An 18,801-nucleotide genomic window follows, 5' to 3' on the forward strand; every position below is an offset into this window, starting at 1 on the left:
GGGGGGGGCGGGGTTGGCCGCTCAGCCCCCCCAGCCCCGCGGAGGGCAGAGCCCCTCCCACGAGGTGTGGTGACATCCGGCTCCCTCCAGGCTCCTGCTGTGATTGTGCGGGCGGTGGCCGGCGGCCCCGCCGGACTGAATGCGGGGGGCTGCTGCGGAGAAGGCTCAAGGCTGAGGTCAGGCGCGTGCTCCCTGGCGGCGGCGGCGGCACGTGACGGGGCTCCGCGAGCCGGTGCCGGAGCGAGTGCAAACCGCCCCGCGCCGCCGCCTCTGCTTCAGCGAAGCCCCGGGGCGCGGTGACACAAGGGCGGCAGGGCAGCGCTCGGGCAGCAGGGGGCCCGACTCCAGCTGTAAAACCGCGCCTGCCGTGACAGCGAGACGTGCCAGCTGCGTGGCTTGCAGGGCACCGTACTGACAGGAGCCCCGCCTGGTCTGCCCACAACGGGCCGACACGGCCTAGGCCTCCTTTCCCCGCGGCCTGCTGCTTAGCTGCCGGGTCTCCGGCTGTTTCCCGTTCAGATTGCGGCTGCTGTTCCCGCCCCCTGTCCTCGCCCATGGGGTTGCTGCAGAATTCTCAGACAACCACGGCTCAGAAACCAACAGCAAGCCCCCCCCACACACACACACACATCCCCCAAATTCTTACTACTATACAACTTTTATAGAACTGTCCATACATGAGGCAAGCATGGGAGGGCCCTTGCATTGTGCGTGTAACACTGTGTAACACAAACAAGGTAGGTAGGTCTTGGAAAATCACCCTGAAATGTGTTATAGAATGTATGGACAGCTCCCAACACACTAGCCATAGCTCAGAGCCTTGCCATAACAACAAAAACCAGCTTTGTCTAGATTAAGATGTAAAGGTTTGTTAGATCTGGTAGCTACCTTGATCAAATTTAAACACACCACTTGAAACTCTGGTCAAGAAAAGGCAACCTGTATTTTAGCAAGTGCTAAACTGGTCCAGTTGAAGTGCTTGATTAAGTACAGCATGCCTTGTCTTGACCAGTTTTAGGAGATGTTCCTTAGAACAAGCTAACTAATATGATCTAACAAACCTTTAAATCCTAGTCTAAACAAAAGCTTTAGAAAACCTCTTCTTCACTGACATAGCTCTCATTCTGGTTTTCAGCTGAAATAAAATGCTAGCTTCTTAAAAGGTTAGACTCAGAGGTAGTATGGTAGAAAAAATATTTAAGATGAGCTTTTCAGTGAAGTCAAAGGGAATTAGACATCTCAGCTCCCAATGAGTTTGCCTAACTCCTTTAAACTCCAGTGAAAGTCTCAGCTGAAATCAATATTTGAAATCTAAGGATTCAATCCTATAGAATTCATATGCAATCCCACAGCTGTTACTATGCCAATACCAAAATTTTCGAGGGTAATTTAGAGAACTACTTCCAATACATTGGCAAGAAACCCCCTAGACTCAAAGGGAAAAAAATATATTTATAACTGAAGAGAAAAAGAGGATTAAAAAGGCAAGGTGTATACATTATTTCCATATCACCTTGATATCTGCTCAACAACTCAGGCTAAAAGATGGAGCTGACAACACTGAAGTTCTTTGATCAAGAAGTCTAAATTGGTGTTACGCTGGGCAGTCTGTAACAGTTCTATGGCCCTTTAAATTGGAAAGAAGGTTTTTGTGAAGATGACTGCTGACAACAGACCACAGGGTCCAAACAGATATCACTTTCAATACTTGCACTGGAATGGGAGGAGGGGGAAAAAAAAAAATACTACATTGCTCCTTGTTTCTTGACAGTCAAATATATATAAATATATAAATCTTTCTTGTTAGAATGTTTAATATAATGATTTATCACTAACTTTTATTATATAGATAAGTAAATGAAGCTAATTTTTTTCATTTGAAGAGCACTTAGAATAGGAGTGTAGTTTAATCGTAGTCAGATCTCAATAGCCACTATTTCTGACACAAGTCTGCCAACAAAACGATGACTAAATTTGGTAAGGGGGGGCGAGACAAATCTATCTTTTGATAGGGATTGAATATATATTGTTCATGTTTCACTGCCCTGCCACATACCTCTCTAATTTTCTTGGACTATAAACACTTGCAGATAGAGACTATCTATTTCTATTTGCACAGCACCTTCCCTCTCTCACATCTCACCCAATTGTTGTCATCTTAATATTTTCTCCTCCTCCTTTGAGATTTAAGGTTTTTTATTAAGTCCTTAGTACCTAGCACAATGCCACTCTAATCACCGATGTATACACTACACTCAAGTGTACTTTAAAATATTTTTTATTTGTATTAAGTTTTACATGCACTTTAGGAGGCCTAGTAAGGGATCTGAGTGCCATTGTGCTAGGCACAGTACAAATATAGTGAAAGTCCCTGCCCAAAGAACTTACAATCTTAGTAGACATGACAAAGCGAAACAGAAATGAAGCATTAGCCCCATTGTACAGATAAAGAATGGAGGCAAAGATTAAGCCGCGTGCTTAAGGTCACACACAAAGCCAAGAATTGAGCCTAGATTTCCCCAAGACCCAGTCTAATTTTAAAGCCATCCTACCTCTTTCAAAACCAAAAGATAATTGTTATTATTTCAGAGGAAGATAAACAACAAATCACACTAATACAATAAACTACTCAAGATACAATCTAACAAATCAGGAGACCTTGCCTAAATTTAGCTGGATACAAACAGTAAACTCAGTGATATATCAGCCCTGGTACCTATGTACTGTATTCTTGTACCATCAGATAATCAGCTGTTTACAAACTACTCTGGAATATCTGATATCAGAAGTTGGGTCAGTAAGTTTATTTAGTTATTCTGAAAATAAAATTGCTTCAGGATCACGAGTGAAGGTTAACTTACCTGAAGCTGAAGAGTATGACGGAGAATTGTTTCCTCTAAAGCATGAATCCACTTCTCTCTCTCATCAGCATCTCGAGCTGCAAAAAATATTCAAGGTTTTCTTAAAATCTGACTTTTTTCCCCAAGGCTTTTAGACTAAAAACCATGTTGTGTGTTCAGACTAAAACTTTTAAATTAAACCACACTACCTAAAATGGTTATCTAGAAGAGAATTCAACAGCAAGTGGGCTCTGATTTCAATTTAGGAGTGGCTTACTTTGGTTTATGTTAAACTGATTAATTGACATTTTGATTTAGTTCTAGAGTATCCACACAGCTTTTTACATGAGTTTAAGATGGTTTAAAAATCACAACTTTAGTTAAATGAGTTCAAGTTTCTCATGTAGACAAGGCCTCAACGAAGAACCTGTACACACTTTTGTTTAATCAGATGCTTAGCTTCTTGCTTCTATAAATTGCATTGTACCAGCTATAGAGAATACACCAGGCTTTCCTAAAATCTCAGCTCTTCGGGGTTTATAGTTTAGCTGTAAAAAAAAAAAAAAAAATCACTCCAGATTCAGATTAGCATATGCCATGTCAACATTGGTGCTATTTATGGAGAGTTAAATGGGGAGATTTTGAAAAATTGCCATTGCACGTATTAACAACTGTTCTTTCAGACATGTTTTCTACTCTGATCAAGATATTTTAAAATCTAACTATCTTCTTGCATAACATGTTTCTTGATCAGAAGGTGCACTTACCTATGCCTGTCAAATCAGTAGCATGTGATGAATCTTTAAAGGTCTAATCATCTAGAGCCTTTGACAAATACTATTTAAAACAATTCCTCTGCTCTACCATTTTCTAGGGAACAAGGTAAACGTATGCCTTTTATTAAAGATTATTTACATGAGAACAGGATCTTTAGTGTTTGAGTGCATCAGCTCCCATGAACATCCCCCATTAAATGGAATTAGTTAAAATGACACATCCTAATCATTTCCACAGCAGCTATACATGATATCACAAAGCAATATAGTGCCTGGTGAGAAGTAAGCACAGGAGCCGATTATCTCAAAAAAAGAAGGGGGTTTTATCATGTGAAATACATTACAATACAAAATGTAGAAACAAAATCTATGACATCAGCAGACTTGTATCTTTACAGAATATATTTTTCAAATTTTTTGAGTCACCACAGGTTCCAACCTGTAATAAATTACTCCTAATTTTACTTCATTATAGATGTAGCATAACTTAGACAAATAAAGAGAGCCTGATCTCTTTTTCAATATCTTTCCATTTTAAAATAAAGCAATTATAATACTTATTAAGGACAATCCTGTGTAAAAATTTTCTTCTATAGAACCAGGACTCATACACTAGTAAGAATATGCACAAGATGGTCCACCTATTCCTGTATCACACAGCTATACAATTTTCATTGAGAAGCAGAAACTAGGGTCAGGTGAAGATGGGTCATCTCACAGGCAATGGTGATCAAGGAGGGGCGATATGAAATGCAAAATGATATGGCAGGGCTTTGCGGGCAGGAAAGAGTTCCCGAAACTGACCGAGGGTTATCACTACCCTTTTTTTTTTTTTTAACCCACTTTCTAACACACTGTTTTTTTCCAGTACAAAAGCTTCACTCTACTTTGCTAGCCTGAAAGAGTTTTTTGCTGGGGGGCATGGATCAGTGTTGACATCACTCTCCTCATCAGTACCCAAGTAAGCTAATGATCCAACCAGTGGACCAAATTTCATGATGAATCCTGGTCATATGCCACCTGAGGTGCTTTGTGCATACGCTAAGAAGTTCTTTGCTGTGGTGGAATACTGCAGCAATGGTACAGGAAGTGACAAGGGCATTAGAAACTGGGTGAAGAAAAAAGGGTGATGCAACTGAAGGCATTTAGTGAATTTGAGGGAGACAAAAGAGGAAGGAACACTGACTTCATGCCAATAACTACTCCCAGTTGTTTCTAGTTCCTCATCCAATAACACAAATAGTGCATATGTTGTATAAGACTACTTGAGGGAGTTTCCTGTTTACAAGGGAACAATCAAAGTGGACTAATTATACAAAAGTTAGTTTTCAAAGTTTGATCATGTATGGTATGCTTATTACTCAACTCAAAGAGTATACTGAAATGCAGTCTCCATCTCCACCCGTCCTCTCATTGTTTATATCCCTCTGACCTCTGTATCCACATGCCCACAACATGGCTGTTTCAAACTCTCTGTCCTCCAATCCCATCTAAAAATCACAAGAATTGTAAGGGAGGAGTAGTGGAAGATGTTGGGGAGGAAGGTTTATTCATCCTATTCCATACAAACTTATAAAGGAGTGCTTCCTTTGTCAAATATAAATTTTATTTAACATCAAAGTTTAGAGAGGAGACAAGATGGGGCTGAGATATCAGAATGTGGATGCCTTGTTTCTTGCAATTATATGGATGGGGAATTCTGAGGCCCTCAGCCAATCAGTAGAGAGATCTGCATGCTGTATTGTTACTAAAACAGCCATTATACTAATCAACACACCCCTAATCAAAGTGCAAGAAAATGCATAATTGAGAAATAAATGTACAGCATGTTGTCTTTTTAAATCAGAGTTTGTATAGTGTCTAGCACAATGATAAGTTGAAAGTTGCAGGGCAAAAGCAACGAAGTTAAATAGAAATTTGAAGTTCAATTTTGGTTTAAAAACTGGCTAATTACTGCACCTGCCTCTCTACTCTCTATCAACCTGTGTGGTATTAATCACATTTTCCTATTTTTAAAAAGTTTCTCTCCTCTGTTACTTCGTTATGGACCTACACAGGGAAAACGAACTATAAAATATTGTAAAATATGTAAAGTACACAATGTTTTTACAGTAATACTAGGTGTTACTTGCAACAATAGCAGGTAAATAAAAATTCCTACAGGAATAATGGTTAAGTAGGGTGGATGAACTTTTTTGATCTCTATACAACGCTCTGGAAAGCGCAATAAATACAAACTTTAATGTATACGGAGGGCAGGCTAGTAGGGCTCTAGATGCCTTAAAAAAAAGCCAAAAAGGAGTAGACAACGTATTAGTCCATCAACAATAGATTAGTTAAGTTCTTACCTCTTCACCCACAGTCACCCTTTAAGGAGTCCGGTTAAGTGAAAAGAGAGGGTGTTCAGAATACAGCAGTACAGTATTTGAATGTTTCAAAAGCTGTAGATTTCTAGTTTTCTCTTTTTAATTGAAATTCTTTGGTGTTTTAGACACACTATAATTATACATTTGCTTAATAAGCTAAAGCTTACAGAACTGAAGCCACAACAACTCAGGCACACACTTTCAATACATCCGTATGAACGGCAACGGGTATCCTGAAAAAGGTTTTAATGTTATTTTGTTTCTGTCCTTCAAAGGCAATCCAATTCATTCTATACTTGGGTTTGATCATCAGATACAAAACAAAAATACTAATATATTTGAGTAGATAACTGAAGCTCTGTCACCGGATTTATTTTGAATTAATTTAGAGAGAACTGAAAATGTACAATAAAGACAACTTCTGCAGACAGTAGCAGAGTGAATTGGATGTCCAAATAGATCATTTCCAACCTTAGTATCAATGACTTCTAAAAAGTTCTCAAGAACTGTTACACTATTATATGGTGATGGGAGTATATAAATACCTAGACAGAGGTGCTTACATGTCAAATTCTGAAATTACGTACTCAAAGGTTATTTCAGCTACCAAAAAAGGAATTTAAAGAAGGTAACTTCAACAGGCTACCAGAAAGATAAGAACACAGTTTGCTAAGGCTCATAGGACTACTATGATAATTGTATGGGTCAGCTTGTAGTTAGTTTATTGCTATAGCTGTCTGCTTTGTTTACCATGTGTTTGAGTGGTTTGGGTAGGCTGACCATCAGCATCACGTAAGCAGAATAAAAAAAAATTAGGTGAATGAAAGGAGTACATTTCCTTCCCCCAATTCTAGCATCATCCCCCTCCCCCGAATGTTTCTTCCTCAAATGTCTCCCCTCTCTCTTCGCTCTTTTTTTTGGGGGAGGGAGGGGGGGGAAGAGAGGCAGGGGGCGGATCGTGTGTGTGTGGAGTCTTTTTTTTTATAATCAGAAACAAAGCATGGAAAATTTCAACACAAATAAAAATCATTTAAGAATTAAATCATCTTGTAAAACTGAAAAATCTACATCAGGCGTAGGCAACCTATGGCACGTGTGCTGAAGACGGCATGCAAGCTGATTTTCAGTGTCACTCACACTGCCTGGGTCCTGGCCACCAGTCCAGGGGGCTCTGCATTTTAATTTAATTTTAAATGAAGCTTCTTAAACATTTTAAAAACCTTATTTACTTTACATACAACAATCGTTTAGTTATATATTAGACTCATAGAAAGAGATCTAAAAACATTAAAATGTATTACTGGCACGCGAAACCTTAAATCAGAGTGAATAAATGAAGACTCGGCACACCACTTCTGAAAGGTTGCCAACCCCTGATCTATATCATGCGAATGCCAGGGTATGCTGTGCATGCACAGTAGCCAGCCTGCGGCTTGTATTATGGACTGTCTAAAGACAATTCCAATCCTTAGGAAGGGGCTACAATCCAAATCATCTGAGTACTTCTGCATGCTAACCACTAATATAGGTCACAGAGTTCATACCATTTGGAGGGGGTAGACGTGACACTGAGCCAGAAAGGGTTGAACAACTAGCAACTAAATGACCCAAATTCAACCTTTAAAGACATATTTTAAAAGTATATAAATGGTAATTAGGGCCATTCCTTATAAATATCTAACAAAGTCATGTTAGATAGACTAGAGCTTTGAAATGCAAACTGTTTTTTTAGAAAATTGGAAGATACTAATTGTATTTGTGTTTACCTATCTCTTTTTAGATATTATGTAACCAGTCAGTTCCCATCTGTTACTATCTGCTATTGATTCAGAGATCAAAAGGGAATATTAACATTTAGATGAAACTTGGATGCAATATCATCGAAGTTTGTAGTAAACTGTCTATGAACTAATTAATGGAGAATTACCTTATTCTGACGAATGCAACTATTATCTGTGTATAAATAGGAAACAGAGGTTTTACTTCAAAGCCACAATGCTCGTCACCCAAGGAATGCCTGCTGTCAAAAGACTATCAATGTTTTGCCATAGATCTATAAAAGAACTCTAAGGCCCTGATTCTGTTCTCAGATCTGCTTAAACTTGGTCGATGGAAGCTTGAGTCACAAGATTGAGGTCTCCAGTGCCAGTCTGGATTACCCTGCTACTTCTCATGGAAGAATTTATACAGACTCTGCATATGGACTTGCCTATTGGATTATAACCTAGGGAATTGATTCTGAAAGAACTTTTTGCAACTCAGCAGCTCACCATCTCTAATGTGAAACTAAGAACTTTATATATACATATATGAATAATGATCTTTTAAAAATACTCTCTTTCTAAATAAATCTTAGTTTAGTTAAGAAGAATTGGCTGTAAGCATCTATTTAGGTAAGATCTGAAATATTCATTGACCTGGTGGGTAATGTATCCCATCCCTTGGGATTGGTAGAACTTTATATATGATCAACAAGATTTTCGGTAATCCTCATCATATTTGAGTGGCTGTCTGGGTGGGAGCCCCAGGCTGGATTGCTTTAAGGGAGCTGTGTTTTTGGCCTCTGGGAAACCAGTAAGGTATAGTAGAAGCTGTTTTGTTGCTGGCCTGGTGAACCAAATCATCAGAATAACCACCAGTTTGGGGGATAGTCTGTCCCATTCTTTGCAGTTTGCCCTAATTAAGCAATCTCAGCGTGGCCCTTGCAGGCAACAAGGGTCACAGTTGGTCTCTTATTTTAGTTAAATTGAATCTTTCCCTCCTCTTCCCCGACAGCACAGACAGATCAAGGGTGAGGACTACCCTATCATATGGAATGGCACAAAGAATTCACTGGGAACACCAGCCAGCACCACCACGTTACGAGATGTAGTCTCTCTCTCTCCCCCACCCATAGCATTCCACATAGCACACTAAGGATATGTTACCATGACATTAGCCAAAAAGTGCTGTCATACAGTACTACCATGGTATCAGACACAAGCACACTAATTGGGTCAAATATAATATTAAGTGTTAATATGAAGAAGCTCCTGGGCACAGGTTTATAATGCAACAGAACTAAAAAGACAGCATTGGCAGCCTCCAGGACCTCCAAACTAAATATAATTAAACTATATGATACTGTCAAAATGAAGAAAGATATAATATTTTGAAATATTATGGTTGCAAAACAGATTTAGTTTAATGCAACACACAAATTACTGTTCCATATATCCGACTAACAAGATCTGTTATGAAAAACAGTATACCTTGAAGTCAGATGGCATAAGCCTAGTTACAAAATATTATATCCTTCATTTTGACAGTAGCATATAGCTTAATTATATTTTTCATAAGCAATGTCTCTGGTCCCACCCCAAGAATGAGATCCGATTGTCTGGTAGAGCAGGGAAGTTTCACATAGTTTACACTTTTTAAACAAAGCACTAGTGAATTCAAGAGACAAGGTGGGTGAGCTAATATCTTTTATTGGACCAACTTCTCTTGGTGAAAGAGAAGCTTTCGAGCCTATAGAGCTCTTCTTCAGGTCAAAGCTTTTCTTTAACTAACAGAAGTTGGTCCATTAAAATATACTGCCTCACTCACCACATCTCTCCAATATGCTCAGACCAACATGGCTACAACAATGCTACAAACACCAATGAATTACCAGCATCAGTGATATATATTGAACTTGGTTAATTAATCTCATTCTTACCAATATTTCAAGTGTTTATGGAGCTTTTCAAATCCTTGTGTACTAAATGATAGCCACCACTTTGTTTTTGTATTTGAAGACTATCAGACCTCCTCCCTGAAAAAAAGATCACTCATTTCTTGGACAGTTAAAATGAAGTGTAGTCAATGCCACAAGACTAAGTAGCTCATGGCATACCAGGACCCTCTGCCAGCTAGGGTTGTTTACTGAGTCATCTTTCTGTTGCGGTGTCTCATATAGCCTCCAAATTGACACTGAAGCAGGATTACAGTGCTCAAGGTAATATGTTAAGATTTGCTAACTACTCCTATAGGACTCATACACAAAGCTAAGGATTTGTAAAACAGAAAGAAATTGGGATGATTGGGCAGAAACTTAACAGCCACAGACAGTAAAGTCTATTTAGCATCAAGGAATCTTTATAAATACAAACCAAAACAACATAGTCCAAAGAATGAACAAACTTCCGCAAGCCCAGGCATGAACCCAGCCTTCAAAGCCCTCCCTACATACATGCTCCTTCTCCTGTCCCTCCAGCAGCATTTCATATGTTTTTCCCTTTTCCATGGGTGTTCAGTAGAGGGGAAAGGAAAGACGGTGTTTCTTTGTGTGTACTGGTGACTCAGTAGTGACCCTGCACCCTGTCACAAAGATAGCTGATATGCTTACAGCATGAAAAACCACCCATGATTAGACTGTTGGTCAAGGTCACTCAGCTTCATATGAACTGCAGCTGCAATTCAGGAATCACATCAACACTCATGGTACTAAAATAGACTAAGTCTCCTCTACCAGTAGATCCTGGAATGACTGCAATGTGAAGATTATATACTGGTGGTTTTAGTACCTACTGCCAATCAGCCTATTGCCAACCAAGAGACCAGAATACAGACACTTTCTAGCCAATAGTGACTCATCCATTTCTCAGTACCAGCCTCTAAGAAAAGCTCAGAAGCTTCACTAGCATGCAATTCTCAGGAAGAACAAGCAGAAAGGTTAAATTAAATCTAATCAAAATGGTTGTTGAGAGATTAAATGCAAGGAAAAGCTTCCTAACAGTAAGAGCAATTAGAATGGAACAACAGCCAAGAGTCATTGAAGCACAATCTATGGGAACATTCAAAAAAGGATTACCCAAAACACTCAGAAGAACAAGTTAGGGGAAAACCTGTACTACATACAAAGTGGAAAATTATAACTTCTGACCAATCTTTCTGGCAAGCAGGTTAGGTTTATTATGCACCTTTTGTTTTTAAGAGGGAAACTGACAAAAGATTTAAAGTATACAATTCTGACATCTTGTTATTTTAAGAAGTTTTGTAGCATGCACCACACAATATTCATCAACATCAGGAACAGTAGGGTAAGGATTTCAGCATTGCAGATCAGGCTGAACACCATAAAAACAAGTTAACAGTGTTGGGTACTTCCAGATGCAAAGCTGCCTCCTTCCCTTTTTAAGTTAGTTCTACTGTGCTGTTCATAGTGCAACAGTATCACTGGAAAGGTCAAATCTAAGGAACACCTAAAACTGTCTCAGAAGCACTGATTCAGCCAGGCATCATGAAATGCAGGCATAACAAGGGCCAAGTAAGACACAAGAAGGGAATACAAAAAAGAGAAGTGGGTTTTTTGTTTGATGAAGTTAAATAGATGATAAAAAGGAAGATAAAGAATGGGTCACATTTATTTTGGTATATGAATGCTCTCAACCAGTATCCTTTTCCATACTGCAGAATGATTCAGTAGTTTCATCTTCAGATTCACCATAGCATTCTAGTACTTTGTTTACTTTGTCAGTGAAAAGAGTTTATGTATGTTTATACAACACGTATGTGGAATGTGAAAGCATTGCACACCAGATTACTTTTCCTAGCAAAGGCTTGATGGCATCCAAAGGTGCCATGCAAATGCCTGTTCTCACTTTCTGGTGACATGGTAAAGAAGAAGAGGGCAGCATTATTGCCTGTAAATGTAAACAAACTTGTTTGTCTTAGAGATTGGCTGAACAAGAAGTAGGACTGAGTGGATTTGTAGGCTCTGAAGTTTTACATTGTTTTGTTTTTGAGTGCAGTTTTGTAACAAAAAATCTACATTTGTAAATTGCACTTTCACGACAAAGACTGCACTACAGTACTTGTATGAGGTGAACTGAAAAGTACTATTTCTTTTGTTTATCATTTTTATAGTGCAAATATTTGTAATAAAAATAGACACTTTAATTTCAATTACAACACAGAATACAATATATATTAAAATGTAGAAAAACATTCAAAATATTTAATACATTTCAATTGGTATTCTATTGTTTTAATAGTGCAATCAAAATAGCAATTAATTTTTTAATCACTATTAATATTTTTAGTTAATCACAAGAGTTAACTGTGATTACTCGTCAGCCCTAAAAGCTACTGATAAAACGAGTGACTCTCCATCTAGGGAATCTTCTATGCAAGAGATAGGCTGACTGGCCTCAGTATATATTAAAGTGTAGAGGCTGACCAGCAGAGACACGAGACATTCCAGAGAATAAGTGACAGTAGGAGGCCTAGAGAGAGAGAATGCACATATTTAGCCTCAACACCAAATCAGTAATTTGGTGTTCTGAGGAGTATAGGTAGGCATTCTCTGTGGGTTAGGTCCAATCAGTAGTTTGGTGTTGTCTCAGTCTTCCATCTTCTTATTTCCCCCCCCTCCTTTTGATATCTTCCAGCCCTCCCCCTCCACACTTCTTACTCCCCCCAAAAAAGTTGGTGCCTCACCGTGGTTGGTGCATGTGGATGGAAATGAGTAGGCTGTGCCCATCTAATTTTGTATAGCATGCTCATCTCCATGGCATCAGACTACTTATCCTGAAGATTAACAGCTGTGCTGCTTTTTTTTTGGGGGGGGGGGGGGAGTGGAAGAGATGAGACCACATCTAACTTCTATCAAGCTACCACCACCTAAGGGATGCACAGCCATGATCATTACCAGAGTTCTGTCAGATCATACTCAAACCAAATATTCCTGTTCACAAAATATCATGAAGGTTAGCCAAGAACTTTTCTCTATTTTTTTTTTTAAGTCAATGCTTGTTTCATTGCTGTAGGTTTGTCCAACCTTGGCTTAAAAGCCAAATTCAGCCCATAGCCTTTGGAAATATGCACAACCAGACACTCAGCTGAAAATGTCAGTAGTGTTACTGATCATATTAAAATGTCAGTAGTAGTGAAGCAGATGAGTGAAAGGGAATCAACACTGCCAGTACTTTTACCACCTTTCCATCCCTACTCTCCAATCCTGGCTTTTTCTACCTCAATACAACCACTGTCTTAAGAAAGCATTACCAGTGGTCATGCCTACTAGCTTTTAACTGGTGGCCAGTTTGTTTCTTCCTGGGCTCTGAATTGATCCTGCCAGTACTATTGAGTGCCTCGGTCCCCAAAGGAGGCTGTGAAGCAGCCTTTTTACACTGTGGTCTGAGAAGAGATAATGCAACATCATCCCATCTGCCCCTGGTCCCCAGCCCCAACTTGCTGTTGCTCCTTACTGGCTCAGCCAGACTCATTCCCTGACATTGCCTCAACTGCCACCTGCCCTGTGCTGGTTGATACACTACCCCAGGGCCGGCTCCAGGCACCAGCTTACCAAGCAGGTGCTTGGGGCAGCAACTCCAGAGTGGGGCGGCATTTTAAGGTATTCGGCGGCAATTCGGCAGAGGGTCCCTCACTCCCGCTCGGAGCAAAGGACCTCCCGCTGAATTGCCGCAGATTGTGATCGCGGCTCTTGGGGCGGCAAAACCCCTGGAGCCGGCCCTGCACTACCCCCAACTATCACACTACTAATATTCAAGGACAAGCAAGCCTGAGTCTCCTTACCCACATCACAATGTGCACTTTACTATACAACCATGGAGGCTGAGCTGACTTTTGTGCAGGAGGGAGCCCTGTTCAACGCCCACACTAAAAAGTATTAAATCATGCCAACAACCTTACTGTCCGGTTTCCAATCTCATCTTAACTCGATGGCACCCAAGGGAGACAATAAGTGTTATAGGATAGAGGGAAGAACTGTAGGTTAAAGTGACACACTGCTTTTCTTTCAGGGTGGCTAACACTGAGGGAATGGCCTGAATTGGCAAGAACAAAGCCCATCATCAACAGCATACACTAAAGTACACGTACAGGAGTCTGTGCAAGGTTGCATGAACATAAGTAGAGGTTTGCTTTACAGATGAGGCTGTTTGTGTCTTATTACACAAATAATTAAATGGGAGATGAAGCTCCTGTTATACTTAAGGTTAAGTTTTAAGTTCTACTGTAACAGTTTGCAGTTATTCAGAGTTCTGATTTCTTTTAAATAGCTGTTGTATCTGTTAAAATTTGGCTAGTTTGTTCAGATTCTATTACTTATACAAAAGAGTGGAGGGGAGATGGAATACACCTCAATTAAGTTTAAACATTTTTTTTTTTGCTCATATGCAACTCAAGTTGATGTATTTCATAACTGAAAATATTCAGTATGAATAATCCTATTTGAAAATTCACTTATTTTATTTATTGACCAAAAATTAGTGAATCATTTGAACTGTTTCAAAAATCCACGTTAACTTTTGCTAACAATGGGAACAATAATACTATGTTGCAGATGTTACCTGCAATAATAGTTTTTATTTTTTTAAATTTCATCTGCACACAAGTTACGCTGCAAAAAATGGATTATTTGCTGAAGTCTTTATGCTTTCACAATTTCTAAACTCCAGAGGAGGGATCTGAAGATTTTAAATATCCTCTAGTCAAACAGCTTTTGATTTTTCCTATTTCTCACCTCCTCCCATCGTTTGAAGGGCAATGAAGCTCGGAAGGCAGAGACGGGAAAAAGAAGAATACAATGAATACTCACACATTGCAATGTTAAATTTAATTTTAAGGTTATGATAACTTCTCCAAGGCAAAATAATATGAAAATTCAAGTATAACACATAACTAACTACTTCCTTAGGCATACGCTTTTGGATAGTATTTAAACAAAAGCTCACACAACCCTATCTACATGCAGCATCTTACAGAAGAGGCTACTTACCTGTAGCCCAAACATGGATGCATGTACACACCATGTGCCAGAGCCAGGTGGTTTTCTTTAGCAGTGTCTGTTGACCTGCATTTGCATCCTCTCATGCTCTCAGTTGAGAATATAAAATAGGCCATACGGCTCGACATCTCTCCCATTACATCTCCTCTTACCGCTGAGTAGTCGAGTCCACAGCAGAAAGGATGAACAGTGGATACTGGAATCCAAATAGGGACCACCCATCTTGAAGAACCTCCAGTTACAGGTAAATAGCTTTCTCTTCTTCGACTAATGGTCCCTATATGGATTCCAAATGTGGGTGAGTAGCGAGCAGTGACCAGCATGGAGGTGGGTGCAAGGATGTGCTTGGAAGTGCTGTGTGTACTACAACATAGCCCACAACTGCAGCCATTGCGTGGGCAATGACATAATGATATGTGAAGTTCCGCATGGAACACTATATCACTGTGCGACAAATGTCCTGGCAGGAGACAGCTGGTGAGGCAGGCCAATGTGGTCGCTTGCGCTCAGGTAAAATGTGCCATGACAACATCACATGGTGTTACATTGTTGAGTGCATGCAGTCACAGATGCTACAGAGAAACCCATTTGGAAATGCACTGTAAGGAGAAGGCTTGGCCCTTACAACAGTCAGCAATTGATGCACAGAAGTCATGGGTTCGGTGGAGGTACAACACTGCTGCATGTCGGATGCCAAGGGAATGGAGGATCCTGTCAATGTGGGAGCCGTGGGGTTTGGGTCAGAAGACCAGGAAGTGGATACACTGATTTAGGAGGAACTCCGACACCACCTTAGAAAGGAATATAGGGTGAACACGTAAAGAAACTGTCTTTGTGGAAGACAACGTGGGGCAGGAGGGGGGGGTGTCAGCCATCATGGCTGCCAGCTCACTGACTCGTCTAGCCAAGGTAATGGCTACTCAGAAGATTATTTTCATGGAGAGAGGAGAAAGGGAAGACATTATTTGGGACTCAAAGGGTGATTTCCTGAAAACAGAGAGAATGAGATTAAGGTCCCACAAGGGTGTAGGTTTGAGTACAGCTGGGAAGGTATTGAGCAAACCTTTTAGGAAACATACAGTGGTAGTGTGTGTGGGCACAGAAGTGCCATCCACTGAGAGGAGAAAGGCACTGAGTGCTGCTAGGTGGACCTGTATGGAACTGAGGGCTAGGCCCAAAGTCTCGAGTTCAAGAAGATATCCATACCTATCATCCTCAGCTATCGTAGACAGCAGGTATTTGTGGAGGTGAAGCACTTTCATTTCACCTGGTAGCAGGCCCTGGGTAAGGATACATTGCACTGGGGTGGAGCATGCGCTATCTATCCCCAAGCTCCATCCAAAAACCAAGCTGTGAAGTGAAAATGGCTGAGAATCGAATGTTAGTGTCAGCCCCAGTCTTGCGTGAGGAGATGCAGTAGTGTGTGGAAATGGAGTGGTGTGCAGAGGGAGAGGTTTGGGATGTCAGGGCCAAAACCAACATGGCCAAAATGGAACTATTAGGATTACCGTTGCTTGATCCCGACGAGTCTTGTGCAGGACTTGCGGGGGGAGGGACAAAGTGTAGTGGAGGGAGCCCGTCTAGAGGAAGAGAAGGGCGTCACCTTGCAAGTATTCCCACATGGTTCCTCTGAAACAATAAAGCGAAAGTTTGTGATTCTCTCAAATGGAGAAGAGGTCTCAGCATTGGGTGCTCCAGTAGTGGAAGATGCACCAGAGCTTGGCATCATGCAGCTCCCACTCGTGGTTCAGGTAGTGTCCTGCTGAGCATCTCTGACAGAGAGTCTTTGGGTGCCCAGGAGATACGTGACCTGGAGTGTGACTTGATGTTTAATGCACCAGTTCCAAAGGTGGATGGACTCTGAACAGAGGTAGGGAGACTTGGCACTGCCCTTTTTGTTGATGTAAACTACCGCTGCAAAGTTGTCAGAATAATTTGATGTGCTTGGCCCATATGAAGGAAAGAAAGTGGCAGACAAGACGGACCATCCTCAGTTCCGGGATGTTTATATGCATCCTGGGTTCCTGAGGCACCCAAATGCTCTATCTATGCAGTGTGGCGGTCTAGGTGAGCTCCCCAACCCACGAGGGATGCGTCCGTTGTGAGCGTGGTGTGGGAATTATGAAAGGAGTACTGACCAGGACCTGGGAAGTGTCGGTCCACTATATGATGGACATCAGTACATCCTGCGGGATCAAGACTTCGCTGTCCAGGCAGTCATGGTGTGGTCTATAGATAGAGGAGCCAAAACCGGAGTCAATGCATGCGAAGATGGCTTTCCAGCCCACCAGGTCCATCTTTTTTGCCGTTCTGTCTGGATAAGTGGATTTCTGAGGGTGTTGGCCGACTCATTCTGCCTCTGCGAGACCCACTGGGCAATTTGGAGGTGAGTGGGTAAAAAGGAATTACACTCCCTTAGTAGGACCAGAGGCACAGGAGGCAGGAGTATGCCACACCAATTGCATTGGTTGCAGGACAGCATTTTTGATGGGGAGAGCTGCTTGAGTAGGTCTCCCTGGGGTTGGAGGATGTCCAGGAGCTGGTGTTGCATGTCCTGAACCTCCTCCAACAGGATCCCCAGATCCGTCACCACCCATTGTAACAGTTCTTGATATTGCTGGGGGCAGCAGTAGCGATTCATCTGCTGGAGATGGCGAGACGGTGGTGTGTGTAGAGACAGAGAGGAGCATGGCTATGGGAGAAGCAACTCTTCCATCGATAGCAGCAATTCCAGGCAGCTGGGAGTGCACAGGGTCACCCAAGACAAACCCTGGGGTCCAGGCAGCGTCAACAGTGCCAGCAGGAGATGCACCAATGAAAGAACCAGTGCAGTCACCAGGGTAGGTGCTGGTAACAGTGGATCTCGCTTCTATTTTTCCTTACCCTCCACCCGGAGCAACATGAGAGCTGGTCCGGTGGCCAAATAGACGTGCAACTTCTGGCCCGACCAAGCATGGTTTGGGGAGGAAATGCTATGTTTTTGAGCAGTCCTGGACGGGGATCTGTGCTTATGTCCGTGTACATGCTTCTTTCCCTCATGGCGGAGCATGGCCAGCTGTCTCAGTACCATCAGATTTGGTGCCTGGGAGGTGCTCGGAGGAGGGCTGGGCGCCAGTGCAGGGCAGTGCATCACTGGTTCCAGATCCAAATGCACCTGTGCATGCATGGCCTCCTCCATCAAGAACTTCAAGAGTAGAAGTTTTCGAGCCTCCCATGTTCGAGGCAGGAACGACCATGTATCCGAGGCAGTACAGGCAGCACTGGTGCTCGTCACTCACCGAAAATGAGCACAGACGAGAAGCACAGTTTTTGAAGCTAGGAAATCGGGTATAGTCAAGGGCGGGGATTCCCCCAGAAGGGCAGAAAAATTACACTACTTGTTACTACAGCTATATAACACTAAGAAAAACTATATACAAGAGAAACAGACTGGAGTGTGAAGGAACAGGGGTTCTAACTCCAGCCATGCAGCTGTAAGAAAGAACTAGAGAGAGGCATCAACTCACACGGCCTATGATACCCTCATCTGGGAGCACGAGGCGACATATGTGCAGGTCAATGGACACTGCTAAGAAAATCTTCTGTTTCCAGCACATGGCATGCATGCATACCCATTTCTGAAATCCATATAGGGACCATCGCCCGAAGGACTCCATATTACTCTGTACTAGATAATCCATAGGAATACTTTCAGAACATACACAAAAATTAAATACTCTGAAGATGACAACATCAACTTCGTAGGAGCTACCTTTTGGGCTGAATCAAATCTGATCTCTATTAATAGTTAACAGGTAGAACTCAAGTTATTCCGAGTTTTTCGTTATTCAGGTTTTAAGTGGAAATAAAGGAAAGTCACAAAAAAGGATGGTCAAACTGCTTAAACTCTTTTTTCACCTGAAAAAAAATTGAAGTTAAAGCCTCCTAGCCACATTTCACTCCCTTTTCTCCATCCTGTTGCCATGTTCCCTCCCTATAGGTCAGCAAAGCACTCTTCTCCCTAGAGTGCCTTAGATGTGTGCATCATATGTATTTATTCCATTGAA

General features: G+C 41.4%; 1 protein-coding gene and 1 long non-coding RNA gene across 5 annotated transcripts in view; one reads left to right on the forward strand and one right to left on the reverse strand.

Moving 5' to 3' along the window:
* OSBPL9 (oxysterol binding protein like 9) overlaps positions 1 to 18,801 on the reverse strand; it is a 107,403-nt gene that overhangs the window by 63,545 nt on the left and 25,057 nt on the right. For 3 of the 4 annotated variants that reach the window (XM_039484581.1, XM_039484580.1, XM_039484577.1), the window contains exon 4: positions 2,862 to 2,938. In XM_039484581.1, the coding sequence (XP_039340515.1) occupies positions 2,862 to 2,938 (77 nt within the window). Of the gene's footprint in view, positions 1 to 2,861; positions 2,939 to 10,195; positions 10,268 to 18,801 lie in introns of those variants that run through there. The other variant, XM_039484583.1, reaches the window with a different exon arrangement.
* On the forward strand, positions 6 to 8,350 carry LOC120370215. The gene is made up of 3 exons (XR_005583661.1): positions 6 to 737; positions 4,485 to 4,624; positions 7,763 to 8,350. It is a non-coding gene; the product is annotated as an uncharacterized LOC120370215 (long non-coding RNA).

Source organism: Mauremys reevesii, linkage group 8, assembly GCF_016161935.1.
Source record: "Mauremys reevesii isolate NIE-2019 linkage group 8, ASM1616193v1, whole genome shotgun sequence".
Taxonomy (NCBI): domain Eukaryota; kingdom Metazoa; phylum Chordata; order Testudines; family Geoemydidae; genus Mauremys; species Mauremys reevesii.